Source organism: Rhinatrema bivittatum, chromosome 4, assembly GCF_901001135.1.
Source record: "Rhinatrema bivittatum chromosome 4, aRhiBiv1.1, whole genome shotgun sequence".
Lineage (NCBI taxonomy): Eukaryota > Metazoa > Chordata > Amphibia > Gymnophiona > Rhinatrematidae > Rhinatrema > Rhinatrema bivittatum.
In genome coordinates this window covers 120,464,439-120,490,990 of record NC_042618.1, presented here as the reverse complement: position 1 = coordinate 120,490,990, position 26,552 = coordinate 120,464,439, and the positions used below count along the sequence as shown (strand labels likewise).

At 46.6% G+C, this 26,552-nt stretch overlaps 1 protein-coding gene across 5 annotated transcripts; it reads right to left on the bottom strand.

The window, feature by feature from the left end:
- Positions 1 to 3,238: 3,238 nt before the first annotated feature.
- Positions 3,239 to 26,224, bottom strand: LOC115090093 (sodium/bile acid cotransporter-like). Of its 5 annotated transcripts, none has more exons than XR_003856307.1 (2): positions 6,804 to 6,862; positions 3,239 to 3,871 (listed from the first exon to the last, which is right to left on the bottom strand). XR_003856307.1 is itself a non-coding variant. In XM_029598791.1 (2 exons), exons 1-2 carry the CDS (start codon positions 26,152 to 26,154, stop codon positions 3,774 to 3,776), a joined length of 345 nt encoding a protein of 114 aa, XP_029454651.1. In that variant the 5' UTR covers positions 26,155 to 26,224; the 3' UTR covers positions 3,239 to 3,773. The 5 variants fall into 5 exon arrangements, 1 of the variants encoding a protein (XP_029454651.1); XR_003856308.1 differs by lacking the exon at positions 6,804 to 6,862 and adding an exon at positions 6,593 to 6,676; XR_003856306.1 differs by lacking the exon at positions 6,804 to 6,862 and adding an exon at positions 6,414 to 6,468.
- Positions 26,225 to 26,552: the final 328 nt, after the last annotated feature.

The following is a 26,552-nucleotide window of genomic DNA, read 5'->3' as shown; positions in this document are numbered from 1 at the left end:
GAGCTGGTGGTGAGCCCTTGGGCCACAGCGAAAGCTAGGGAGGAGCCCCAGCCACACCGTGTGAGGTGAGCTGGGCAGGCATGGTGAGCCAGGCGGGTACAGAAGCAGGCACAGAGTCTGACCCTCAGTCGGACCTGCGCGCCCATGGTAGCCAACACTGGGAAGTTGACTGATGAACGGTCCTCCGACTGTTCCCGGCCCTTTCGGACCTGCCGCTGGGAACGGCAATGGGCAGCAGGCCGGACAGAGGTGAGGGCAGACAGAGTCCTTTACACTGAAGACGTCAGACGGGGGCTGAAGCAGACATCCAAGACAGGCTGAAGCAAGACGTTGGAGACATCAGGGCAAGGGCTGAAGCGAGACATTGTAGAAGAGGGCAGGAAAGGTCCAGGCGAGCAGGAACTCCGATGCTGGGATACTGACATCCGAAGCCCCTTCGGCTGGCAGGAACAGAAGCTCAAGAGCCTGGGGGACGAATCCCTCCTGTTGGCCACTCCAGGGCCCAACAGGACAGAAGGCTCAGGAACCAGACGAAGACACAGGGCAGAACAACCGGAACAGGAACAGGATCAGGCAGCTTCAGGAACAGACATCAAAGCAAGGTCAGGAACAGACATCAAGGCAAGGTCAGGACAAGGAGCCATCAATACATGGAGGACCTGGATCGGCAAGGTTACAGGCGACTGTAATGCTCAATCTGCAGGCCCGTTGCCAAAGACAAGGAAGTCCTTATATACTGGAGGTAGAAGGCAACTCCCTAGGAGGAGCTTGCCAGGACCGCCCACCGCTGGCCCTATAAGTGGTGTAGAGAGCTGCGGGCCGGCCCCTAGGAGAAGGGCGTCGCCAAACAGGAAGTCCAAACACAGAGGCATGCAAGCCACAGGCAGGCCACAGGAACAGCTAGGCCTCTCAGGCCCTGGAGCAAGTCCCGGATGGTGCACAGGAGAGGCCCTGGCTTCGAAGCGGCCTCCGGGAGGAAGGTAAGAGACCACCTGTAGCGCAGCAACAGGGGGGATCGCAACAGTAAGGGTCCCAATACATATCCCTGAGGCACTCCACTGTCCACTCCCTTCCACTGAGAAAATTGCCCATTTAATCCTACTCTCTGTTGCCTGTCTTTTAGCCAGTTTGCAATCCACGAAAGGACATCGCCACCTATCCCATGACTTTTTACTTTTCCTAGAAGCCTCTCATGAGGAACTTTGTCAAACGCCTTCTGAAAATCCAAGTATACTATATCTACCGGTTCACCTTTATCCACATGTTTATTAACTCCTTCAAAAAAGTGAAGCAGATTTGTGAGGCAAGACTTGCCCTGGGTAAGGCCATGCTGACTTTGTTCCATTAAACCATGTCTTTCTATATGTTCTGTGATTTTGATGTTTAGAACACTTTCCACTATTTTTCCTGGCACTGAAGTCAGGCTAACTGGTCTGTAGTTTCCCGGATCACCCCTGGAGTCCTTTTTAAATATTGGGGTTATATTTGCTATCCTCCAGTCTTCAGGTACAATGGATGATTTTAATGATAAGTTACAAATTTTTACTATAGGTCTGAAATTTCATTTTTTAGTTCCTTCAGAACTCTAGGGTGTATACCATCCGGTCCAGGTGATTTACTACTCTTCAGTTTGTCAATCAGGCCTACCACATCTTCTAGGTTCACCGTGATTTGATTCAGTCCATCTGAATCATTACCCATGAAAACCTTCTCCATTACGGGTACCTCCCCAACATCCTCTTCAGTAAACACTGAAGCAAAGAAATCATTTAATCTTTCCGCGATGGCCTTATCTTCTCTAAGTGCCCCTTTAACCCCTCAATCATCTAACGGTCCAACTGACTCCCTCACAGGCTTTCTGCTTCGGATATATTTTAAAAAGTTTTTACTGTGAGTTTTTGCCTCTACAGCCAACTTCTTTTCAAATTCTCTCTTAGCCTGTCTTATCAATGTTTTACATTTAACTTGCCAATGTTTATGCTTTATCCTATTTTCTTCTGTTGGATCCTTCTTCCAATTTTTGAATGAAGATCTTTTGGCTAAAATAGCTTCTTTCACCTCCCCTTTTAACCATGCCGGTAATCGTTTTGCCTTCTTTCCACCTTTCTTAATGTATGGAATACATCTGGACTGTGCTTCTAGAATGGTATTTTTTAACAATGACCACGCCTCTTGGATATTTTTTACTTTTGTAGCTGCTCCTTTCAGTATTTTTCTAACAATTTTTCTCATTTTATCAAAGTTTCCCTTTTGAAAGTTTAGCACAAGAGCTGTGGATTTGCACACTGTTCCTCTTCCAGTCATTAAATCAAATTTGATCATATTATGATCACTATTGCCAAGCGGCCCCACCACTGTTACCTCTCTCACCAAGTCCTGTGCTCCACTGAGAATTAGATCTAAAATTGCTCCCTCTCTCGTTGGTTCCTGAACCAATTGCTCCATAAAGCTATCATTTATTCCATCCAGGAACGTTATCTCTCTAGTGTGACCCGATGATACATTTACCCAGTCAATATTGGGGTAATTGAAGTCTCCCATTATTACCGCACTACCAATTTGGTTAGCTTCCCTAATTTCTCTTAGCATTTCACTGTCCGTCTCACCATCCTTGACCAGGTGGACGGTAGTATACCCCTATCACTATAGTCTTCCCCGACACACAAGGGATTTCTACCCATAAAGATTCAATTTTGTATTTAGTCTCACGCAGGATGTTTATCCTGTTGGACTCTATGCCATCCCGGACATAAAGCGCCACACCTCCTCCCGAGTGCTCTTCTCTGTCATTGCGATATAATTTGTACCCCGGTATAGCACTGTCCCATTGGTTACCAGTCATTGATAGTCTGGAGTCGATGGTCACTCCTAAATTCTTTGCATGAGATTTTATAGGAATGTGTTGATTCTCAAATGTGAAGGTTTGAGTCTGGTACTGTTGAAAGATAAATTAACTCTGTTTTGTTTGTGTATAATTTTAATCTGTTGTGAGATAACCATATTTTTATTGTTGTTAGGTAGAGTTGTAATAGTGAAAAATGTTTTAGACCAGGATTCGGTGAAAGGAATTGTAAACTGTATATCGTCTGCGTATATTTTAGACTTAGACCTGCTAGGAGGCGGCATAGAGGTAGAAGGTATAAGTTGAATAGCAGGGCAGAAAGTGCTGAGCCTTGCAGATCATGTAGTCTTTATTCCATTGGTATGCATGTCTATTGCTTTCTTCAGAAAGGCACATTTCTTCTTAAGCATAACAATTAAAATCCATTGTAAATGACAATAGAAAATAACACAAAACAATACAAAATAGTTTACTAAAGTCTTTACTGGCAAGGTAGTACTTGAGGATAGTGCAGTGTGTCCCTTTAAACGCGGGTGCTAAATACCAAACATTAACGTCAGTGTACCAAAGGTAGGATGGAGACCAAGTTCAGATTTTCACATCTTATTTACTATTGACACTGTCAATAAAATCTGTATGAAACACTGACATTACAATGAAAATCTGCCTGGTATCGGTGGTGTGAATTCTTTTACACACAATTAGCTTCACAATAATTCTGAGATGTGAAACCTGCTCCCAACTGCACATAGCACAGAGATCAAATCCCCAGCAAGGCAATATTTTGGTTAGCCTATGCTTTCTCTATGATCAGTATGTAGAACTCTTTTCTGGGATGGATTCCTTATTAGACAAAGCTACTGAAGTGTGCAGTGTGATACTCTCAGAAGGCAAACATTGCGGCAGTTTTGAAAACAAAGTTGGTTTGTGTTCACGGTTCCTCTGCACTGCCGTCCATGGAAAGACTTGTTTGCAGCTTCAGCTCTTCTTTCATGTCATTCACAGATGCATAAATCATTTTTTTCATAACTGAAAGTGATAAGACAGTAAACAAATGTTAATGAGCTTTTCTCCATTTCCTTACTCCCAAGCCATTCATCAGCTTTCTTTTAGTGCCTTATACTTTTTGTCCATAGGTAATTTTACAGACAATGAAGGTGGCTAGCCCGTGCTAGCTTCCTTTCCTAAGGCCCACTGTAAGAAGGAATGCAATAAAGCTGTGTGCTGAAAAACAATGCACAATAAAAAAAAAATGTAACTCCTGCTGCAGTAAGCAAATGGTATGCTAATGCACTGGAAGTTAAAAAGTATGCGGATTCAAGTTAAAATGTGTGCTATGCCTTTTGCGTAGACTGAATGCACATTTTAACTCTAGCGGGAAAAAGGAGTCTCTGGGATTCATGATTTATGAGCACAAAAACCCCCCAAACACTTATGTGTGCATAAAAGTCTTTTATGTGCACAAAACCTGCTTTGTGCACACAAGTTTGATTTATTTATACAAAAATGCTTTCAGGGCAGAAAACATTTTTCTTTTGGCACATGCAGTAAGCCATATTTTATGTGCAGAAAATCCTGACTGCAGGTCCTGGCAGAGGAACTCCAGCTTCTGCCCATAGATTAACTTTAGCCCTGGAAACTTTAGTCCACCCCTGAGAAAGAGTTACATTTCCAGTGCTAAGAAAACACGAGTTAAGACAGGGCCCCTCTCTGTATTGGGGGTAATAGCTAATGCCATCATTAGTATGGAATTTGCATGAGAAGGCACTGACCCATGTTATACACACAGGGGTAGATTTTCAGAGCCCTGCTCGCCTAAATCCGCCCAAAACCGGGCGGATTTAGGCGAGCAGGGCCCTGCGCGCCGGGAAGCCTATTTTACATAGGCCTCCCGGCGCGCGCAGAGCCCCGGGACTCGCGTAAGTCCCGGGGTTCTCGGAGGGGGGCGTGTCGGGGGCGTGTCGGGGGCGGGCCCGGTCGTCGCGGCGTTCCGGGGGCGTGTCGGCAGCGTTTTGGGGGCGGGTACGGGGCGTGGCTACGGCCCGGGGGCGTGGCCGCGCCCTCCTTACCCGCCCCCAGGTCGCGGCCCGGCGTGCAGCAGGCCCGCTGGCGCGCGGGGATTTACGTCTCCCTCCGGGAGGCGTAAATCCCCCGACAAAGGTAAGGGGGGGTGTAGACAGGGCCGGGCGGGTGGGTTAGGTAGGGGAAGGGAGGGGAAGGTGAGGGGAGGGCAAAGGAAAGTTCCCTCCAAGGCCGCTCCGATTTCGGAGCGGCCTTGGAGGGAACGGGGGGAGGCAGCGCGGCTCGGCGCGCGCAGGCTATACGAAATCGATAGCCTTGCGCGCGCCGATCCAGGATTTTAGTGGATACGCGCGGCTCCGCGCGTATCTACTAAAATCCAGCGTACTTTTGCTTGAGTCTGATGCGCAAGCAAAAGTAGGCTGATCGCGCTTCTTTTAAAATCTACCCCACAGTTTTCGTGCATAAAACTCCATGCAGCATCAGCTATAAGTTTATACCCAAAAGAAAATGTGCACATAGCTGCGGGTTAAATTGTGTGCTGGGCTAACTGCACCTTCTGCTCTCTAGGTATGTGTTGGTGGAGTTTTAAGAAATACAGGAAAATAACTTATATGGCTTATGGGAAGGAAGCTGGGAGACTTGAGCCACTTCATTGATTCCTGTATGTTTTTTTTTGTCCATTATATCACAAAATTACCATCTGAGCTAGAAAGTGCATGCACGTATATTGGACACATGATAAACACAAATTAAATGTACTTTAAGCCATTCAATCTGAAAGCCCAATTAGAATGACCCAAGTTTTAGAAATGTGTATAGGAAGAGAGAATGAGGATCCTAGCAGGATTAATCCGCAGCCCCTTTTTGGCTAAGATGAAAATTTATAGGACAATTTTCAAAACCATTTGCTCACATAAAAAGCAATTTACCTGTGTAAATCAGCTTCCTGAAATCTGACCTCCCCCCACTGCAGCTAAAAGTTTGCATGTGATTCCACAGCAGGCATGCATTTAGCCACATTTAGAGGAGGTGTTCCCACTGGCACATTGAGATTAGGGGAGAAAAAGTCCTTGTATTAATTGCATTTTCAATTCGTGCACTTACTTTTCCAGAAAAATTCTACAGGTATCATATACCCACGACAAGTTTGAAAGCAAAAGTGTGTGTGCATGTACTTTCACTTTGAAACATGGGGCAAAGTCTGCGGGTAGAAAGTACCCGCAGACTTTGTTGCAAAGAAGACAATTTGGAAATTGCCTCCTTAAGTTCTGCATCCGGAGATGAAGTCTGTCTCCTCTTGGCCTTTCACTTGAGACTGAGAATCTGTAATACGGGACCTGAATGTTCTGCCACCCAGCTCTACTGGGGACACCAAAGTATATCGGTGGGCCCGTTGCCGGATGGCAGGAGCCCACCAATAACGGCAGCACGTCCAGCGACGCCGGACGCAGCAACAACGAAAGGAAGGGGGGGGGGGAAGGTAGCGCCCATACCGCGCAGTACAGGAAACTGGCACCGCCCAGTCCAGCACTCTCTCGCCCAGTCCTACCTCACTGCCACCACCCGGAGCGCAGCCCCACAGGAGGACAACCAGGACTCGGGACTCGGGACGTCACCAGGAGCGCCGGCGGCGCCAGCTGGTGACGTCAGCCCCTCCTTATAAGGACCCAATGCGAGGATCGCGGCCTTTTCAATCGCTAACCCAACCAAGAGAAGGGGAAGCCCCACCATATCGGCGACCAAGAGAGTACACAGTCGGATTCTCAGAGAGGAGGCTCGGTTCCTTCCTCAAGCTCCTCTGGTAGCCGGTGAGTCGACACGGACGTAGACACATGCAAAAAAAAAAAAAAAATAATGTTTAATGCGTGCGCATGTGAGCGGCTGCGGGGGGGGGGTGGTTCCCGGGGAGAAGGGGTTCTCCGGCGTGCTGGGGCGATACCTGGTTCCTTCGGGACGTTCAAAGGGGGAGGTCGCCCGGTGCGCGGGCCCAGGGTCGGGGTGTTGCGGTTGCGCAGCGTGCACGGCGTCCCAGGGCACGGCCGGTGCGCGATTTCGGCGGGGGGGGGGAGGGGATGTTCCGGATCGCCACTTTGTTGCCCTGAGAGAGATTCCGTCTGGGTTTCGGGTTACGGGCCCAGAAGCATCGCATCGCCCCGGTAGGGACGGATCATCGGGCCCGGCCGGTCAGCTTGGCGGCGCCCGGTGATCGCACAGGCAAAGGGGGGTCGGATTGCCCTAACACGCTGCTCGGGACATCCGGCCTGGGGAATCTGCTTCCGATAGGGTCGCTCGAGGGGCTAGGCATGCAAGGACGGAAGAGGCTCCCGGAGGGCGGCGTAAGAGAGTGGGTGAGGGAACAGGACTCGACCCAGCACGCTGCTCGGGACCTCCGGACAGGGGAATCAGCTTCCGATCGGCGGTCGAGGGGCAGGGACAGCCAAGGACGTAAGCGGCGTCCACGCTGCAAGTCGGAGGCACGGCTCCAAGGCGAGAGGAGACTGGCTCGAGCGCCCACAGGCCCGGGCTTCAGCTAAGTAATAACATAATATCATAATAAATACTATTCGTCGAGTTTATAAGTCACCAGCGCACAAGGGACGTGGTGCACGGCACAATTCCAAGGGGGGGCAGTGCAAACAGGATGGACAAAAAAAAAAAAAAAAAGGGTAGGCAGCGAGGCAGCTTTATCTGGGTTAGAAAACGTACACAAATCGAATCCATCGGAGGGGGGAGGTTCAAAGTCGGTACCGGGCAGATTGGCGGCATCATTAAAAGGGATTAGGAATAGCTAAAGGCACAGCAGGAAGCGATGAACCAGAGAACAGGGCAATGCATGTGCAGACAAAAAAAAAAAACCTTAGATGCGCCGCATGGAGTAGGGACTTTGTATTAACAAAGCATCATGAGAGGCTGGCCTCTCCACGCCTAGCAAACAAGCGAAGCGGTATACGCGTTACAACCGCAGAAGTATAACAAGCTCTAGACCTTCAAACCTAGCACGGGCTCCTTTCCCTCATTGCGTTTTCAGCCAAATAACATCTTTTTCTCTTGTTCACAGGACCCTTTCCTCGACACGAGATACGACAACAACACAATAAAAAAAAAAAAAAAAAAGTGTGTGAGCATACAGGATTTCCAGTTGTTGTCTATGCATGCGAGGCATTCTCAATAAGAAATATGTTAATTTTGCTTGCATTTCAGTAATAGCTGGGGAGCATATCCCACTAACAGTACGCACCATAGAGACCCGCAGAGCAGGCAGAAAGAGACAAGCCAAACGGGCAGGAACAAGAGGAGGCACGGCGAGGAAGGTCCACAAAGAAGCACCCAATATCCAAAACACCAAACGCAAGACAGTATCGGCCACAAAACCGTCAGCCAGAGTCACGAAGAGCAGAGGAAGGAGCCGGACCACGAGGGGGAACAGCAGCAAGAAAACGCTGACACAGAACCCAGCAACAACGGGGGCGCCAGAGACGACAACGAATACTGATGCCAGAGAGACGCAAGAAGAGGATGTACCCAATCTAAGGCAACCTGAAAACAGGGAGGAAACATGTAATGCGGTACACCCATCAGCTATCGTACCAGAACAACCGAGACAAGACAGAGTGACGGACAGGAGTGGCGGAGGGCCAACTCCCACCAGCCGCAATTCCAATCCATAAGGGAACCGCAGGCCCCCTACTATGCAACCAGACCATATCCACCTTGGATCGAAGACGAGAACGAATGGTATTCGCGGCCATCATGGATAAATGCAGCTCCATATATACAAGGGGATTGCGATCGTGAGCGGATGCGGTGGGATGGAGCGCACCAGCGAGGACGTAGCCGTCATCAATGCGAACAGCCTCCGTGGTGGTATTGGCAAGCGCCACCGCAAGCTACGGGATACCAGGAGAGGGAGAACTGCAGACACGTCCCTTCAGCGGCATGCAGCCATCCACATAACAGCACGGCATCAGGCGATGGTGAACACCCGTCCAACGGTAACATAACCGTAGCGACAGAGGTTCGTACCAATACCCAAAGGCAAGACGAGGTCACGCTAGCGCAAGACACTAGGAGCAAAGCGGACAGACCAGCTATCAGCAGCCAGGCCGGAGGAAGCTTGGTCGGACATCAGGCTGAAGCGGGTGAGTTATTAACAGGCGAACAGCCGTTCGACGCGCAGCAAGCGACACTAACTAGATGGTCAAAACATAGTTCGAAGCGCAGGCGCAGATCTAATTCTAGCTCGAGTAGCGGGTCCACTTCTTCGTCCTCCGATTCATCCACAGACAGCGACCGACAAGCGATCGCTAGCAAGGTCATACAGGAATCTAGGGGCCCCCCAGCGCTGACCACATTGTCCGAGTTGTGGGAGGGCGTGCCTAGAACTCTAAGAAAGAAAATCAAAAAACGAAAATACGTCGACATCTTTTCGATCCTTCACGGAAGACGGAAAACAGACGAAAGAAAAAAACGGAGAGCGGGATCAACCTCCTTAAGCAAAGAAATAAAAATACCCAAAACCATAGTCAACTGGGTCATCGCTTTTATGCACATGACGAGCGTCGTCGGTCACAGTGATCCGTCGCAGTACGGCCCCATGTTGAGCTACACAGTTAATATCCTAAGAGCTTAGCAGCACGATAACTGGGCATGGCTCAATTATGACGAACAATTCCGCGATAAAATGGAGGAGAATCGCTTCATGACATGGGGCACGCAAGATGTCAATTTATGGATTAATCAGATGACACGCAAACCATTCGATAACGCAATCAGGTCAAGGACGACAAGGAGAACATCCCCACACCGATTCCAGGCAAAGCACCAAGCGAGGAGCCAAGACAGTACTTGCTGGCGGTACAACAAGACAGGTTGCAACTTCCCTGACTGCAAGTACACACACGCTTGCACAGAATGCGCGGCACCTCACCCGCTGTCAAAATGTCCAAGGAAGCAGGCTGCGGGGAGTAAGCCAAAAGCCAACACAACTGGCCACATTTGAAAAATCACCATCGCCCATAAAATTAGAAGCCATGCAACCATGGTTGGACATCTACCCCAATCAACAAAAGGCCCGCAAATTAAAAGAAGGTTTCACGCAAGGCTTCGTTATACCGTTCTAAGGAGAAATTGAGAGCACGCGCATAGGCAACGCTCATTCGGCAGCACAATACAAGGGGATCGTGCAAGACAAGCTGGATAACGAAATGGCACACGGAAGTATTGCGGGACCATTCCTGGTATCACCTTTTCCGCAGATGTTCCTATCCCCATTGGCGGTAATCCCAAAAAAAGAACCGGGCAAGTATCGATTGATTTTGAACTTATCCTACCCCCCGGGCCAGTCGGTAAACGACCACTTACCAAAGGAGGAATGCACGGTGCAATACGCGTCATTCGACTCCACGGTCAGGATGGTACGAGCTTGCGGAGTTGGGGCACTGATGGCAAAAGCAGACATCGAATCTGCATTCCGCATACTCCCGGTGCACCCGGCAAGCTTCCCGCTGCTGGGCTTCAAGTTCAATGACATGTACTACTTCGACAAATGCATGCCCATGGGCTGCTCCGTGTCTTGCGCATACTTCGAGCTATTCAGCTCATTCCTACACTGGGTAACGGAGAAGCGCACATCATCACGCAACATCATTCACTACTTAGACGACTTCTTATTCGTCGGACCTAGAGAATCAAACGCATGCTACAGCCATTTAATGGAATTCAAGAAGATGGCGACTGACTTCGGCGTCCCACTAGCACACGGCAAAATGGAGGGTCCCACAACGGTAATTTCCTTCCTCGGGATTGAAATAGATTCTAACTTGATGATAGCCAAGCTTCCAGAAGAAAAGGTTGATAAGCTCCGTTTAATAATAGAACAAGTTCATACAGCAAAGAAAATAACACTTCGGGTGGCCCAGTCCATACTGGGAACCCTGAACTTCGCCTGCAGAATCATCCCGATGGGAAGGGTTTTCATGAGGAGGCTCGCCGCAGCAACGGTTGGAATACAACGGTCCCATCACTTCCTCAGGTTATCAAGTTCTATACGGGCGGATTTCAATATATGGAACTCATTCCTCACCAACTTCAATGGCATATCGGTACTGCAGGGACCTCCCCTATCCAACCTTGATTTACACATTTATACCGACACATCAGGAGGATGGGGTTTCGGCACCATATGCCAGAATTCCTGGGGCGCAGAGAACTGGCCAGAGGACTGGATAGCGGACGGCCTCACGAAGAACATCACGTTTCTTGAAGTCTTCCCAATTTGGGTGACCCTAGTGCTCTGGAACGAGAGAATCAGAAATAAGCACATAATATTTTGGACCGATAACAAGGCCGTTGTCCAGGTATTAAATGCGCAATCGGCCAAGTGCCCTTTGGTTGTCACCTTATTAAGGGAAATTGTCCTTGAAGCTTTGCAGAATAACATTACTTTACGCGCTAGGCACATGCCAGGAATAAATAACGGCGCTGCGGACTCCCTATCACGTGATAAGTTGCCTTTGTTTCACAAGCAGGTACCTACAGCAGACGAGGTGAGAACAGCAACGCCGACTCGCTTATGGAACATTGGTCGCCAAGTACGCAAGACTTAATATGCAGATCCCTCGCGACATCCACATGGAACGCATACTGGCGTGGATACGAAACCGCGGCCAAGTTCTTGAAGGAGAACGGATGGAAATCGGGACCCATCAGCGGGGAACTCATGGTCAGCTTCATAGTTGCGTCCAAGGAGGCCGGAGTTACATGAAATGCAGTGGCAAAAAGCATGGCGGGTCTCGCATTCTTCTCCAAAGCGCGAGGGTGGGGCGATCCCACTAAGTCATTCCTCATCAAAAAGATAATGTCAGGATGGGCAAGGCAAGCGGTCCCAACCAAGGATCACAGGCATCCCATTACCCACAACATGCTAAGGACATTGTGGGAACGGCTACCAGCCATCTGTTCCACTCCATTCGAGGTTGCGCTTTTCTGCCTCGCCTTCTCCCTGGCATTCTTCGGAGCATTCCGAATCAGCGAATTAGTAGCTAACAACAAGGAAGACAAAGGAGGGAGCGGTATGCGGAGAGACAACGTCGCTTACACTCCCAGGAAAATAACTATCATCATTCCGAAATCAAAAACCGACCAAGAAGGACGAGGCAGCACGCTGTCACTCTCAGCAGTACCAACGTGCGCAACCTGCCCTTTACGCAACTTCGAAAACTATATGAAGATACGGCCGAAGGGAGGAACGCTACTACTGATTCACGAGGATAGTTCCCCACTCACCAGGTTCCAATTCTCCGCAGTATTAAGAGCAGCGGTGGTAGCGATGAAATTAGACCCAAAAAAGTTCACCACTCATTCCTTCAGGATAGGCGCCGCCACAAGCGCAGCGCAAGCCGGGTTACAAACCGACGCCATCAAAAAAATTGGCTGATGGAAATCCAGCGCTGTCAATCTATATGTCCGCCTCGACAAGGTGGAGGCAGTTAACAAGCCGTAATAGCGCTCGCAATAACATGCATTGTCAATTTTCTTACAGAAGAGCAGCAAACAACAAATACGGCATGGATTATCGGGCATTCATACGTCCGATGGGCAGCAAAGCGAGCTCGTGAGCGGCCATACGGAATACACTTGGGTATGGCACCAAAGTATTGGCGCATTGAATGGATAGGGACCCCAGGCATGCATTGGGAACAATTGCTGCCTCTCATACGACACCGGAAGCAAGCGTTGGCTCCGCCCGACGTTATCATCATACATCTGGGAGGCAACGATTTAAGTGCAGTGACATGTAAACAATTGATTAGATGGGTAAAAAGTGACATAGCGCAAATAATGGAATTATACCCAAGGGTGGTCGTATGCTGGTCAGATATTATTCCCAGACCAAAATTCAAGGAGTCAAAGTTATGGGGTCGCGGGAGAAAAAAGCTGAACAGGCAAATTGGGGCGTGGATACAAAAAGTAGGGGGAAAACAGATAAAACATACGTGGGCGGATGATATGTCCCCGGGGTTGTTCCGACCGGACAAGGTCCACTTATCCGACATCGGATACGATATATTCAATGTTACCCTACAGGACGCCATTGAGGAACTAGCTAAGTAAAATGGCCACAGCATAGATATTTTATTGGGGGGACATGAGGCAAGGGTCTCCCTACCTCGTGTTTTGGCGGGTATCCGGGCCGGTTGGGCAAGAATTGGAAGTGGTGCGGGTGTCACCACGTAATGGCATGTAGCCGGTGGTGCCGGAAGGCGAGAAAAAGTGATGGCCCCCTTGCTAGGAGTGCAGCGGGGGGCTGACAGACAGGCTGCCCTGCTTGGTTTCGGTGGCGGGCGGTGATTTTCGCAAGCCGCCGGCTCGGATATCCAGGAGAGTTATCTTGTATGTTTAAATAAAAGCTGTGGCCATTTACCTACCAAAGAAGGTGTCAGTATGAGTTATTAAGTTGGGAACCTGGTGAAGAGAAAAATAAAGGGAAGAGGTACAAAAGGGGACGGGACAAGGGAGGAAGGAGCAATTGGCCATTGCTACGTTAATCGGTGGGCCCGTTGCTGGATGGCAGGAGCCCACCAATAACGGCAGCACGTCCAGCGACGCCGGACGCAGCAACAACGAAAGGAAGGGAGGGGGGGAAGGTAGCACCCATACCGCGCAGTACAGGAAACTGGCACCTCCCAGTCCAGCCCTCTCTCGCCCAGTCCTACCTCACTGCCACCACCCGGAGCGCAGCCCCAAAGGAGGACAACCAGGGCGCAGGACTCGGGACTCGGGACGTCACCAGGAGCTCCGGCGGCGCCAGCTGATGACGTCAGCCCCTCCTTATAAGGACCCAACGTGAGGATCGCGGCCTTTTCAATCGCTAACCCGACCAAGACCCACCCACCCACCCAGGAAGCAGCGCGCAGCGGGTGGGCATTAGTTACTTGTCACGGTATAATACCAGTTAGCGTTCGATGTTAGCTTGTTGAATTGTCATTCAATATTGATATGTTCGTCACAGCTTTGCGGGAGGCGGGTATCCGGGCCGGTTGGGCAAGAATTGGAAGTGGTGCGGGTGTCACCACGTAATGGCATGTAGCCGGTGGCGCCGGAAGGCGGGAAAAAGCAATGGCCCCCTTCCTAGGAGTGCGGCGGGGGGCTGACAGTCAGGCTGCCCTGCTTGGTTTCGGTGGCGGGCGGTGATATTCGCAAGCTGCCGGCTCGGATATCCAGGAGAGTTATCTTGTATGTTTAAATAAAAGCTGTGGCCATTTACCTACCAAAGAAGGTGTCAGTATGAGTTATTAAGTTGGGAACCTGGTGAAGAGAAAAATAAAGGGAAGAGGTACAAAAGGGGACGGGACAAGGGAGGAAGGAGCAATTGGCCGTTGCTACGTTATTTGATCTGACCAAACCTGGAGGATTAAACCTTCCAGTTAAAATAAAAAAGTTGATTCTGCCTATAATTTTGTATTTGAAGCAACTCTCCCCATGTCAGCCTTCTTAATACTGAAAATATGTGTTTTAACCCCTCTCTGGAACTATCATTTTCCCCATTGATATTTAAATTATGTTTTATAGTCTTTAAAAAAAATCTTCTCTCATGATCGGGGAAACCGTGATGTCAGAGTCAGGCACCGGTGTCTGAGTTGTATCCCCAACTCCCTGCCTCAGTGACTGCACTCCCGATATTTTTCCTCCTCGTACAATGTGGACATCCATAGGTCCTGATACCTCATGAGTAAGGGAGGCTCCAGGGCTAGCCTTCTCTTTTGCCCTGTGTTTCCTGACACTATGAGGCATAATTTTCCTTATAGAGAGTCTTTTAGGAAAATATAAACTCCACTATGTACCTCAGTATATATACCATATATAAGCTTGGGTCTTCTTATGATAGAGGCTGATGGTGAACAGAGAAATTCAATAGTATTAACTAACTTTAATTATAACTTCTAACTTACCAGAGGTGGAGGAGTTTCTTCATGTTCTAGACTTTTTTTTTCCAGTTCTTAAAACTAAGCCGCGCGCCCCTTAGGAGCACACGGCTTGAGCGGCGCACTGGCGGCTCGACACACTGCTGTGTGGCCGATTTTATGGGCCTCACGCTTGCCGCGCCTCGCTGACGTCACTTCCGGTTTCAGATTCAGAGGCCCCCGTATGGGCCGGGATCAATTCTTCACCCCCGGGGATTCCTCAGCAGGTAATTAGAAATGTTCTCTCCTCCACCTCCGGATAGGCAGTCAGTTTGTGGCCGATTTTATGGGCCTCACGCTTGCCGCGCCTCGCTGACGTCACTTCCGGTTTCAGGTTCAGAGGCCCCCATATGGGCTGGGATCAAGTCCTTCACCCCCGGGGATTCCTCAGCAGGTAATTAGAAATGTTCTCTCCTCCACCTACGGATAGGCAGTCGGTTTGTGGCCGATTTTATGGGCCTCACGCTTGCCGCGCCTCGCTGACGTCACTTCCGGTTTCAGGTTCAGAGGCCCCCGTATGGGCCGGGATCAATTCTTCGCCCCCGGGGATTCCTCAGCAGGTAATTAGAAATGTTCTCTCCTCCACCTCCGGATAGGCAGTCAGTTTGTGGCCGATTTTATGGGCCTCACGCTTGCCGCGCCTTGCTGACGTCACTTCCGGTTTCAGGTTCAGAGGCCCCCGTATGGGCTGGGATCAAGTCCTTCACCCCCGGGGATACCTCAGCAGGTAATTAAAAATGTTCTCTCCTCCACCTCCGGATAGGCAGTCAGTTTGTGGTTGATTTTATGGGCCTCACGCTTGCTGCACCTCGCTGATGTCACTTCCGGTTTCAGATTCAGAGGCCCCCGTATGGGTCGGGATCAAGTCCTTCACCCCGGGGATACCTCAGCAGGTAATTAAAAATGTTCTCTCCTCCACCTCCCCGATTCTATTTTTTTTTAAACTGTGTTTATTGAGTTGCAAGCACCATCACACAACAGGGTAAAGACAGGCACTTGGTAAGCCAACTCAATCAATAACCTTTTTCTGTAAACAAATATCATGACAATTCCCCAGGCATAACACATACTACATATTCACACAAACAAACCAATCACACATACAGCCCATTAAACATGAGTATCCATAGTTGCAGGACCCTAGATTCTCATTCAGAGGAATGTCAACTGACAAAGGCTACAACTTGTAGTAGCCTTTGTTAGCAGCCCACTGATATGGACTGTGACCAGTTTGTTGCTTGAAAAGTTCCTTGCCACCTACCTGCAGCATCAGTGCCAACAATAGGGCAATTGAGACATATTTTGTACCACCTTTCGGGAGAACTGCCAGTCTTTTATGTAAATGTAAATAAAGCATTTTCCCTGACCAATCCAATGTGCAGTCCTGTACGTTTTCCAAGAAGGTGCTCACTTGATGCCAAAATGACTGCGGACACTCGGAGAACATATGACAAAGCATCCCTGGTTGCACTTTACATTTCAAACATAGGTCCGAGTCCCAAAGCTGCATTTTAGCCCCCATTGATCTAGTAATGTATGGTCTGTGTAACAGCTTGAACTGTATTTCCTGCATGTTGGCTGATACCAGAAATTTTCAAGTGGATGTGAATGCCTTTGAAAGCTCTTGAGTGTCCAGTGCTTCCCCTAGATCTACACTCCATGCACTTGCCAGCTTAGAGAAATGATTGTCACTTCAGTTCCATCCTGCTTCGTCATCCTCATCCAGATACAAATTCTGTTGAACTTAGTATCGTATCGAAAAAGGAATCCTCCTGCTCTGTGAAAGCCAAGAAGGCAGCCCCTCTGTAACCATAGCCAAGCTGTAATGTCCAGCTTGCAAATAATAAAATAAATGCCCAGGTAGAAGTGACCAGGTTTCTTGAAGTTGTGAGAAAGAATAGAGAGGTTTCGTATCTGAATCCAGTAGCTGCCCCAAGCAATACAGCCCTCTATCTTTTTTTATATTCCGCTTTTCGCACTTTTTTCAGCGCTTCAAAGTGGATTACATTCAGGTACTGTAGGTATTTCCCTATCCCCTGAGGGCTTACAATCTAAGGCCTGGATTTATCATAATGCGATAAGTATCGCATGTGATAGCAAAAGGGGTGTGTTTTATGCTAATATACAGTTTATCGCAATTTGCACTAATTACCTATGTATTTCCTGCATTCAACCACTAGGGGACCATTGTTAATGGTCCCAGGGAGCTCAGATGAGAGAGAGAAAGACTAGCCATAATGTCCTCTCCCTAGATAGGTATTTGTATCCCTCTGGGTGGCCCACCTAGTAACTTGAAGTGAGGTTTAGGTATTAGTGTGGGGGGTTAGGGGCCACTTTGACATTCAACGTACAAACAGAACAGTGGTCTCTTGTGAAGATTTGATGACCTATGGAGTGAGGAAACTCACTCCAAGATGATATTTGTGCAAGGTTGTCTCCACCTAGCTTGATGGATAACATCAAACTAGGTGGAGACACACCCATGGCGTGTGATGTCACTTCCGACGATATAGAAATGTTCGCTTGAGTATACAAGTTGGCACTTCCACATAGAAGTGCAGTGTTTCGAAAGTACAGGTTCATAATAATCATTCAGTGGAACGTCGCATAATATGGATTTCGGACTTTTATTCCATGAAGGAATATGATTACAGATCTGAGATAATATGAGTCCCTGAGGAAGCCCCTGATAATAGGGGTGAAACGAAGATATCTTTTGTCGGACACATTGGATACATTGTGATGATTCAATGAATATGGATAGATTGGATACACTGTGATGATCAATGAATGCACTTCAGTGATAATAATTAAAGATACATCGAATGTGGATCAGATATGAGATCAAAGAAGAAGATATAATGGTTATAATTGATACTTGAAATTCTTGTGTGTTTAAAATTTGTATTGCCAAACACTCATTCTCAGTTAAATAAGTATCTTCATTGGAAAGCATGATATATGTTATTTAAATCTAACATCTTGAATGAACATTTGTCATTTTAATTGGGTTGTATGAATGTGTGAATGTGCTAGCTTAGTTTTAAATGTCTATGTAGGTATATATGTGGATATTTACAATAAATACTACACAGGTTAAATGTGTTGTCTCTCTAATTTTGTGGTTTAGTTTATGACAGAGATATAGAGAGCTATATTTAAGAGATTACCCTCAGTGTTTATTATACCATGTTGGAGGCAGGCGTAACTTGTAAAATAAAGGTAGGGGGGGAATTAGTTAGGGCTGGGGGGTGGGTTAGATAGGGGAAGGAGGGGGGGAACCGGAAGGAAAGTTCCCTCCGAGGCCGCTCCGGAGGGAACGGAGAATGGCTGCGTGGCTCGGCGCGCGCAGGCTGCCGATTTTGCGCAACCTTGCGCACGCCGACCCTGTATTTTATAACAAATCTACTCCCGCGTGCACATTTTAAAATCTACCCCAATGTCTGTATTTGTAGATGTTGTCACTGTTATGCCCAAATATCTCATGTCAGTGGGAACAACCCCACACAGTCTATTCTTACAGACGTGTGTTATGATAAAGCTATGGATTTGGAGAGGTTAATTTTTAAACCAGAGAAACTTCTAAACAAATGTATGAGACTCAGCTATTTCCTGGATTCTCCAAACTATTTCCTGGATTCCTCCAAAATAGAAGAATATCATCTGCAAATAAGCTAAGCCCACTGATCCCTTGCCCACTGGCAAACCCTCAAATCCATTCATTGAATGAAGTGCAATTTGGTTCTAGGGATAGAACAAAAAATAGCGGAGATAGGGGGGGCACCCCTGGCTTGTACCTCTACATAGTTGGAATACATTTGATAAAGAGCTGTTGATCAAAAGCTGAGCCTTGAGCAGGTTATACAGGGTTGTTATCTATTTTAGAAAATACAGATCAAAATTTTATCGATTTAACACCCAATGCAGATAAGGCTACTCCACACAATCAAAGGCCTTCTCTGCAACCAGACTGACGCCTCTGTTAGTTGTTGTCTTGATAGTGAACAAGGCCCTCAACAAATTAGAGGATGACAATCTGCCAGCTATAAATCCCGTCTGGTCCAAGGATATCAAATCTTGTATAATTACGTTTACTCTATTGGCCAAAACAGCAGATAATATATTAATATCTTGATTTAGAAGTGATATTGGCCTATAAGAGTTGGGTAGGCCCGTCTCCTTGTCTTGTTTATGAAGCAATACAATTGTAGCAAGATTATGCCTGCCTTCGAAAGACCCCTCTGCATGCACCGCTTGGTATATATCAGCCAATGGTTTGGGCACCACATTCCTTAAGATTTTATAGCATTCAGCACCTAGGCCATCAGGCCCCGGGGCCCTGGCTGGCTTTACGTCAGTGATAACCCTTTGAATTTCATCCACACTAATGGGAGCTTCCAATAACGTTCTTTGCTCCTCTGATAGCTGAGGCAACCCTTATAGAAAAATTTTTTCACTTGTTTCCGTATTCACAGGCCCTGCTGAATTTAAAAGTTTTCAAACGCCTTACTGATCATGACAGTAGATGTACAGGATTGGCTTCCATACTCTAGTCTACATAAGACAGTCCTCTTCTTGGTATTCTGAACTAACTGAGCAAGCAGTTTCCCCAATTTATTTCCCCACTGGTAAAGGCGGTACTTATAATATCATTCATTAGATTTTGCCTTTGTAGCCAATAAAGCATTTAACTCTCTCTTTGTCTCTAGAAATTGTTTGGCCAAATCAGGTGACATAGGCTGGATATGTTACCTCCTCAAGGCAGCTAAGCGATGGGATATATCTAAATATTTGCCTGCCTTTTTTTTACTGCTCATATAAGAAAGAATATGGACATATAAGAAAGAATATAAGAAATATAAGAAAGATAAGAATATAAGAAAGAATAAGAAAGAATATAAGAATATAAGAGTACGGACAACATCCTGATGGGCCTTGACAAGGGACAATCTTACCTGCTAGCCCTACTCGATATCTCCGCGGCATTCGACACGGTAAACCATTCTATCCTCATCAACCATCTAATGGAAATAGACATCTCTGGCTCTGCACTGCTCTGGTTCAAATCTTTTCTGAACAACAGGCACTACAAAGTTAAAATTAATGACAAAGAATCCCACCCATACCTTCAAAACAAGTACCACAGGGTTCTTCACTTTCCCCTACCCTGTTCAATATATATCTACTCCCTCTATGCCAGCTACTCAACAGCCTCAACCTTACCCATTTTATATACGCGGACGATGTGCAAATCATAATCCCCATCTCGGACCCCATCTCCTCTACTCTAAATTTTTGGAACAGCTGCTTACACGCCATCAACCTTCTTCTCTCGAGTCTCAACCTGGTCCTTAATACGGCTAAAACGGAACTCCTGATTATCTCCCCTAGCGATAACAACCCCTTCGCCAATAATGCAATTATTCCACTAGCAAGCCAGGTTAGAGACCTTGGGGCCACCCTTGACTCTAGAATGAATTTCAAAAAGTTCATTAACACTACAACTAAAGAATGCTTCTTTAAGCTACAGGTCCTGAAGAAGCTAAGACCGCTCTTACACTTCCAGGATTTCCGTTCAGTGCTGCAAGCCATACTGTTTTCAAAGATCGACTATTGCAACGCTCTACTCCTCGGTCTTCCTGCCTCTTCTACTAAACCTCTACAGATGCTGCAAAACGCAGCGGCCAGGATCCTTACAAACACACGTCGTAAGGACCACATCACACCAATTCTAAAAATCCTACATTGGCTACCCATCCAATATAGAATACTATTCAAGGCTCTCACCATCATCCACAAATCCGTATACCAGCAATCCAACTCTCCATCCCTCTCGAACTACATACTTCCGCAAGGCCGATCAGATCCGCCTACAAAGGTTCTCTCAAGGCCCCCCCTAACTAATCCTCGGTCCACAACTCCATTCATAAGCGAGCACTTTCGACTGCGGTCCGCTCCATTGGAATTCGCTTCCCCCAGATATACGCCAGGAACAATGCCATCTCTCCTTCAGAAAGAAACTGAAAACCTGGCTGTTCACACAAGCTTACCGTTGAAGGAACCTTTATCAACCAACATTGACTCCCACCCTCTGACCTCTTCCCTAACTCCTCCCCCCCTCCCCGTCTTAGTCCCTGCCCTGCCACCACCCCCCCTGCTTACCTCCCCATGTTTCCTCCGTCCACAAGATATGTTAATAATCGCCTAAGATAAATCTACAGCCGAGATCAATCTAGCTGTTTATGTCTCGCTACTCTATTGTTTTTCATTGACTATTTTATCACTCTCCAGTTGTTATCATTTAAAAAATCTTTCCTGTCCTCCAGCTCCCATGTTTTCGCTCCCTGTTTAATGTAACTTTACCTTCTATATAGTTGTTAATTGGTTTCCCCCTGTTCTATTGTAAACCGGTACGATAAGACCTCGTCTTGAGTATCGGTATAGTAAAAGAATTTAAATAAATAAATAAATAAATAAATAAATAAATAAATATGGCCTCTTAACATTGCTTTTGCAGTTTTCCAATATACCATTGGGTGACGATCAGGAGAGTAATTAAATTGCTTATATTTCCCCATTTAACTCTTAAGTATTGCACAAACTCCTTATCGGTGATTAACTTAAGGGGCATTCTCCAAGAGGTACACATATCTCCCCCAGCCATTATTGACTACTGCATTCGTAACAATGAATGGTCCAAGAAGGCCACCTCATGCATCTTAGCAGTGTGCAAAATATGGAATAAAGATTCAGACATCAAAATATAATTGATACGTGAGTGGACCTGATGGATGTGGGAGGAAAAAGAGAATTCCAGATCATTTAAATGTAACATCTACTAAACTCAGTTCTTTAGATAAAAAACCCATTCCAATTTCTGTTTAGTCTCTCCTCTGCATTTTTGAAGGCTTACAGTCCACCAAAGGATTATCTGAGTTGTTAAAATCTCCACCAAGAATAACAGAATAACCCTCCCATCTACTCACCAAAGTGAATAGCTCCCTGAAAAATACATGGGAGTAATGATTTGGAGTATATATGTTTAAAAGAAGTACCTTATGACCATACAAATATCTACCATTTGGATCTGCAATTTGTTTTTCAACCACCAATGGTGTGGCTTGGTTGACTAGAATGGCCACCCTGCATTGCCTCATATTCAGTGAGGCATAAAAAACTGACCTGCCCCATTCACGGTGCAACTTCTTGTGCTCCTTATCATCACAATTTGTTTCTTGTAAGAATGCAATATCAGATTTTTTTCCTTTTAACTTCCATTAATATCTTTTTCTTTTTATGGGCAAGTGTAAGCTTTCAATATTGAGTGAGCGTAAAACCATATTATCCATGTATCACTATCACATTTTCAGCTATCAAAGATTTATTCATATTTACAGGGGAGACCTCCCAGCCTAGATCCCCCTTCTTCTCCAAACCCAGTCACCAACACTTTGCAATGCCACTCATTCCATTTATACCCACACACTCACACTATTCCATACCCCATTTGCCCCAACATTTCTGCCTTCCACCCCCAAGTCCTTGTCTCACTTATTCCCATCCTGTTGTTGTTCTTGATGCTGTCTCCTTCCAAAAAGTACCGGTTGGCTATTTCTTCCATTTTGCAGTGCCGAACCAGTATTCACGTCCCACACTCTCCCAGGTTCCAGAGAAACAAGAGGAAAAATAATGGGCAAGTGCCCTGAGGATCACTTTAATTAAGAGCTAAACATTTGAATCAAATCACCCTACTGTTGCTGACAATTAGACAGCTCTTGTAGCAATGGAAAACCATGACCAGCTTTGAGTTAGTCAATAGAGGACATAAATGCCTTGACATCAGTTTTGAATCAAAAGACCTCGTCTCCTTTGTAAAAGACTTTCAGACTTGCAGGAAATTGAAGGGAGAACTTGACTCCTTTTCTGTGTAGCTGTGAACAAAATGATGTGAGCTCACATCACATCTCGGCAGTTTTAGATGAGTAATCTGGGAATAGCAGCAACTTTGTATTTTCAAAAAGCACTTCCTCTTGGCTTGTGGAATGCATTGATTATATGCATTTTATCAATAAAGTTTAGTAATTATAACTTGCTGGGGGTGTTGTGCCGTATTGGAAAATGGCCCAAGACAATGCGCCCTCTCGATTAGCATTTGCTGGGCCTGTACATCAATTCCCAGCAGCTCGGGCAGGTGTGCCTCGAATCACTTTAATATCGCCTTTCCTTGGATCGATTCAGGCAAGCCCAGTATGCGTATATTAATCCACCTACTGCAGTTTTCCAAATTGTCCAGTTTTTCCTCTAGTTGCTCATTCTTCCTCCATAGCTGCAGCACTTCACTATCAAGCCCAGTTAGCCTATCCTCATGGTGGCCTAGCTTTTGATCGATAGCAACTAGCATCATATTCTGATTGGAAGATTTCTCATGCAATTCATTCATAGATGCTTGCAGTTTTTTTTTAAGTATGTACTCACTGTCTCCGACTCGCTGTCTCCCATATAGCCTTGGTGATGTCTGCTAGGAGCGGCTCCAAGACGCCTTCCAATGGTGCTCTGGCCTCCACAGCCATTTTGTCCTCTCTCCTCCCGCTCTTTTTGCTTTAGTTGCCATATTACCTGCACTGCTCACCACCAAATAGGCCAGATACAATCGGAAGAACCCCCTTTTTCACCTTTAGTGATCAAGTTCAAGATTCATACAGATCTAATATGTGGATTGGTAGCAATCCTCTAGATGCTCAGGCTCGTGGCCTCCCCCTAGGCTCGCACCATCACCGGAAATCCTCCAGCAGATTCTAATAATAAAGTTCATTCCCTGTTACACACTCCCAGAAGTAAGAGCTGAAGATATCCAAGTTTATCTAACTAATTATTAGAAACACAGAATCATGATGGTAGAAAAAGACTGCATGGCCCATCTAGTCTGCCCATCAACTCAATTCATTTAGCATTATAATTCCCATCACTCCCTTAGAGATCCCATGTATTTATCCCATGCTTCCTTGAATTCAGATACTGTTTTGTCTTCACTACCTTCACTGGGAGGCTGTTCCACGCATCCACCACCCTGTTTGTAAAGAAATATTTCTAAGAGATGTCCCCCTTTCAACTTCATCCCATGACGCTTCGTTCTAGATCCTCCTTTCTGTTGAAAAAGTCTTACCTCTTGTGTATGGAAACCTTTAAGATATTTAAATGCCTCTATCATTTCTCCCCTATCTCACATTTCTTCTAGAGTGTACATGTTTAGATCTTTAGGTCTATCTCCATATACATTACAATGAAGACTACTGACCATGTTAGTAGCCACTCTCTTAACTGACTCCATCCTGCTTTTATCCTTTTGAAGGTGTGGTCTCCAAAATTGTATATAATATTCCAAATGAGATCTCACCAAAGCCCTATACAGGGGCAATATCACTTCCTTTTTTCTGCTGACTATTCCTCTCCCTGTGCAGCCCAGCCAAGTATATTTTTTGCTTTTTCTGTCACTTTATCCATCTGTTTGACCTTTAAATCATCACATACAATCACCCCCAGATTCCGCTTTTCCTATGTGCTTAGAATAATTTCACCTCCAATACTGTAACTTTCCCTTGGGATTTTGCATCCAGAAACTTGCCAAACCTTTTAAATTCAGTTATACTACTATCCTTGACTACATCCTCCATTAACAAATTCCATACCTTTATTGTTGTTATAATTTCGCCTGCTGTGCAGCCTCATCATACCCTGACTATGATGCCTCCCTACCTGCAGAGACCTCCAGTGAGCTCTGCTCTTAGTCACTGTCTCTTCACAAATCATCCAACTCAGCCTGCGGTGCAGCCTCTTAGCCATCAAAAGTCCTCAGTGAACCTAGTCTCCAGCCTTGCCAAGTTCCTTCCCTATATAATCAAGCCCCATACCTATATATTCCTGCCTTGTCAAATCCCAGATGCCTTACCTGGGCTCTTTGTTCTGGCCACTCCTTGCCTTGCCTTGTGGCCTCCAGGTCCTCTCACTCATTGCCTTGCCTTGTGGCCTCTGGATCTTTTTGCTCCTTGCCTTGCCTTGTGGCCTTCAGGCCTTCTTGCCCCTTGCCTTGCTCTGTAGTCTCCTAGCCTTTATCTTGCTCTGTGGCATATCTAGGACTTCCTTGCTTAGTGTGCCTTTGGGCCTCTGTGTTCAGTGTTCCTTATTCTATGGGTCCTGTCCATGTCCAGTCCTGCCTTTGCCCTGTGTTTCTGTCTCTGTCCAGCTCCAGCCCGAGTCCTTGTCCTGTGCCTGTCCTGCATTATACCTGTACTCTGTTCCAGTACAAAGCTCTAGTCCTTACCTGCATGCCGTTCCAGTTCAAGGTCCAATCTGTATCTGTACTCACTATGATGTGCTGCCACTGCAGCCAAGCCCTACTGGCCCCCAGATCCCAAGGGCTCAATCTGCAGGGGATGGGACTGGCTAGGCGGAAGACTGGCCTATGCCTTGACCTGCCATCCTGTGCCACTCCTTGGGTGCTGTACCCCAAGCCCAGTCCAGCCTATCATGACAATTGTGCTTTCAGTGAAAAAAATACTTTCCTGAATTAGTTATAAATTTGCTACCAGATAGGTTCATGGAGTGTCCCCTTGCCCAGGGGCGAATTGCAGGAAAATATCACCCCGGGGAATTTGTTTAAAACAATCCCATTGTCAGGGTCTGATTAAGACACAGAACAAAATAGGCTCACTTCATCAACAGTTTTAATGAAAGGAACATAAATCAAATATAACTCGTGTTTCCTGTCTTACAATAATGCAAGAGAGCAAAAGTAGCTAAGAAGGCTTCCCTTACTGGGCAAGCAAAGAGTGAGGACCAAACAGCTCGATAGATTTCAGCACAGTTCTTTTTTAGACCCAGCCCTCGGGGCACCCCTTAGCCCCAAGCAGAGTCAGCGCTATTTTCCTAAATAGCACTGACCAGGCTTTGCCCTGCCTATCTGTGGTCCAGTCCCTTGACCTTGCCTCTGTCATGTGACAAAGTGCAATTTATTTGAAGTGCATCTTAGCTATTATTTCTGATACTCTTCCCCTAACTTGATCCCTCTGTTTTACTGTGCTTACCTTGCAGTCCCTTCTTCCTTTCATAGCAAATGAAGACCAGTACAAGTAGGAATCCTTCCCCTGCTTGAAACAATAAGTAGAGAAGGGGGAACAAATAGAGGGCACCTATGATTTCAGGTGCAAATGCCACTTTGAGGATAGCAAAGCAGAGCTGGACGTTCTGGCACCCAGTCTCCATTGAAACTGTCCGTTTGCACCTGTGACAGCAGAAATGAAAACAAGCATTAATAAGGGGCCAGCTGAGCATGATGTTGCTAAAAATCAAGTTTCTAGAGCAGAGGTTCCCAAACCTGTCCTGGAGGGACCCCAGTCAGTCAGATTTTCGGGATATCCACAACGAATATGCATGAGAGAAAATGTGCATGCTATGGAGGCAGTGCATGTAGAGTTATCTCATGCATATTCGTTGTGAATATCCCGAAAATCTGACTGGCTGGGGGTCCTTCAGGACAGGTTTGGGAATCACTGTCTAGAATTGAATGCATGTATGTCAAATAGCACACGTGTATTCTGCAACAATAAAATCACTAACATTGTTTTCACACACAACTTCTTTGGGCAGGATTAGCTATTGCAGTTTAATCTGGAATTTGCTCTCCAGTCTCCTACAGGTCCATGTTCAGCACCACTTAGCTGGATAAGTTG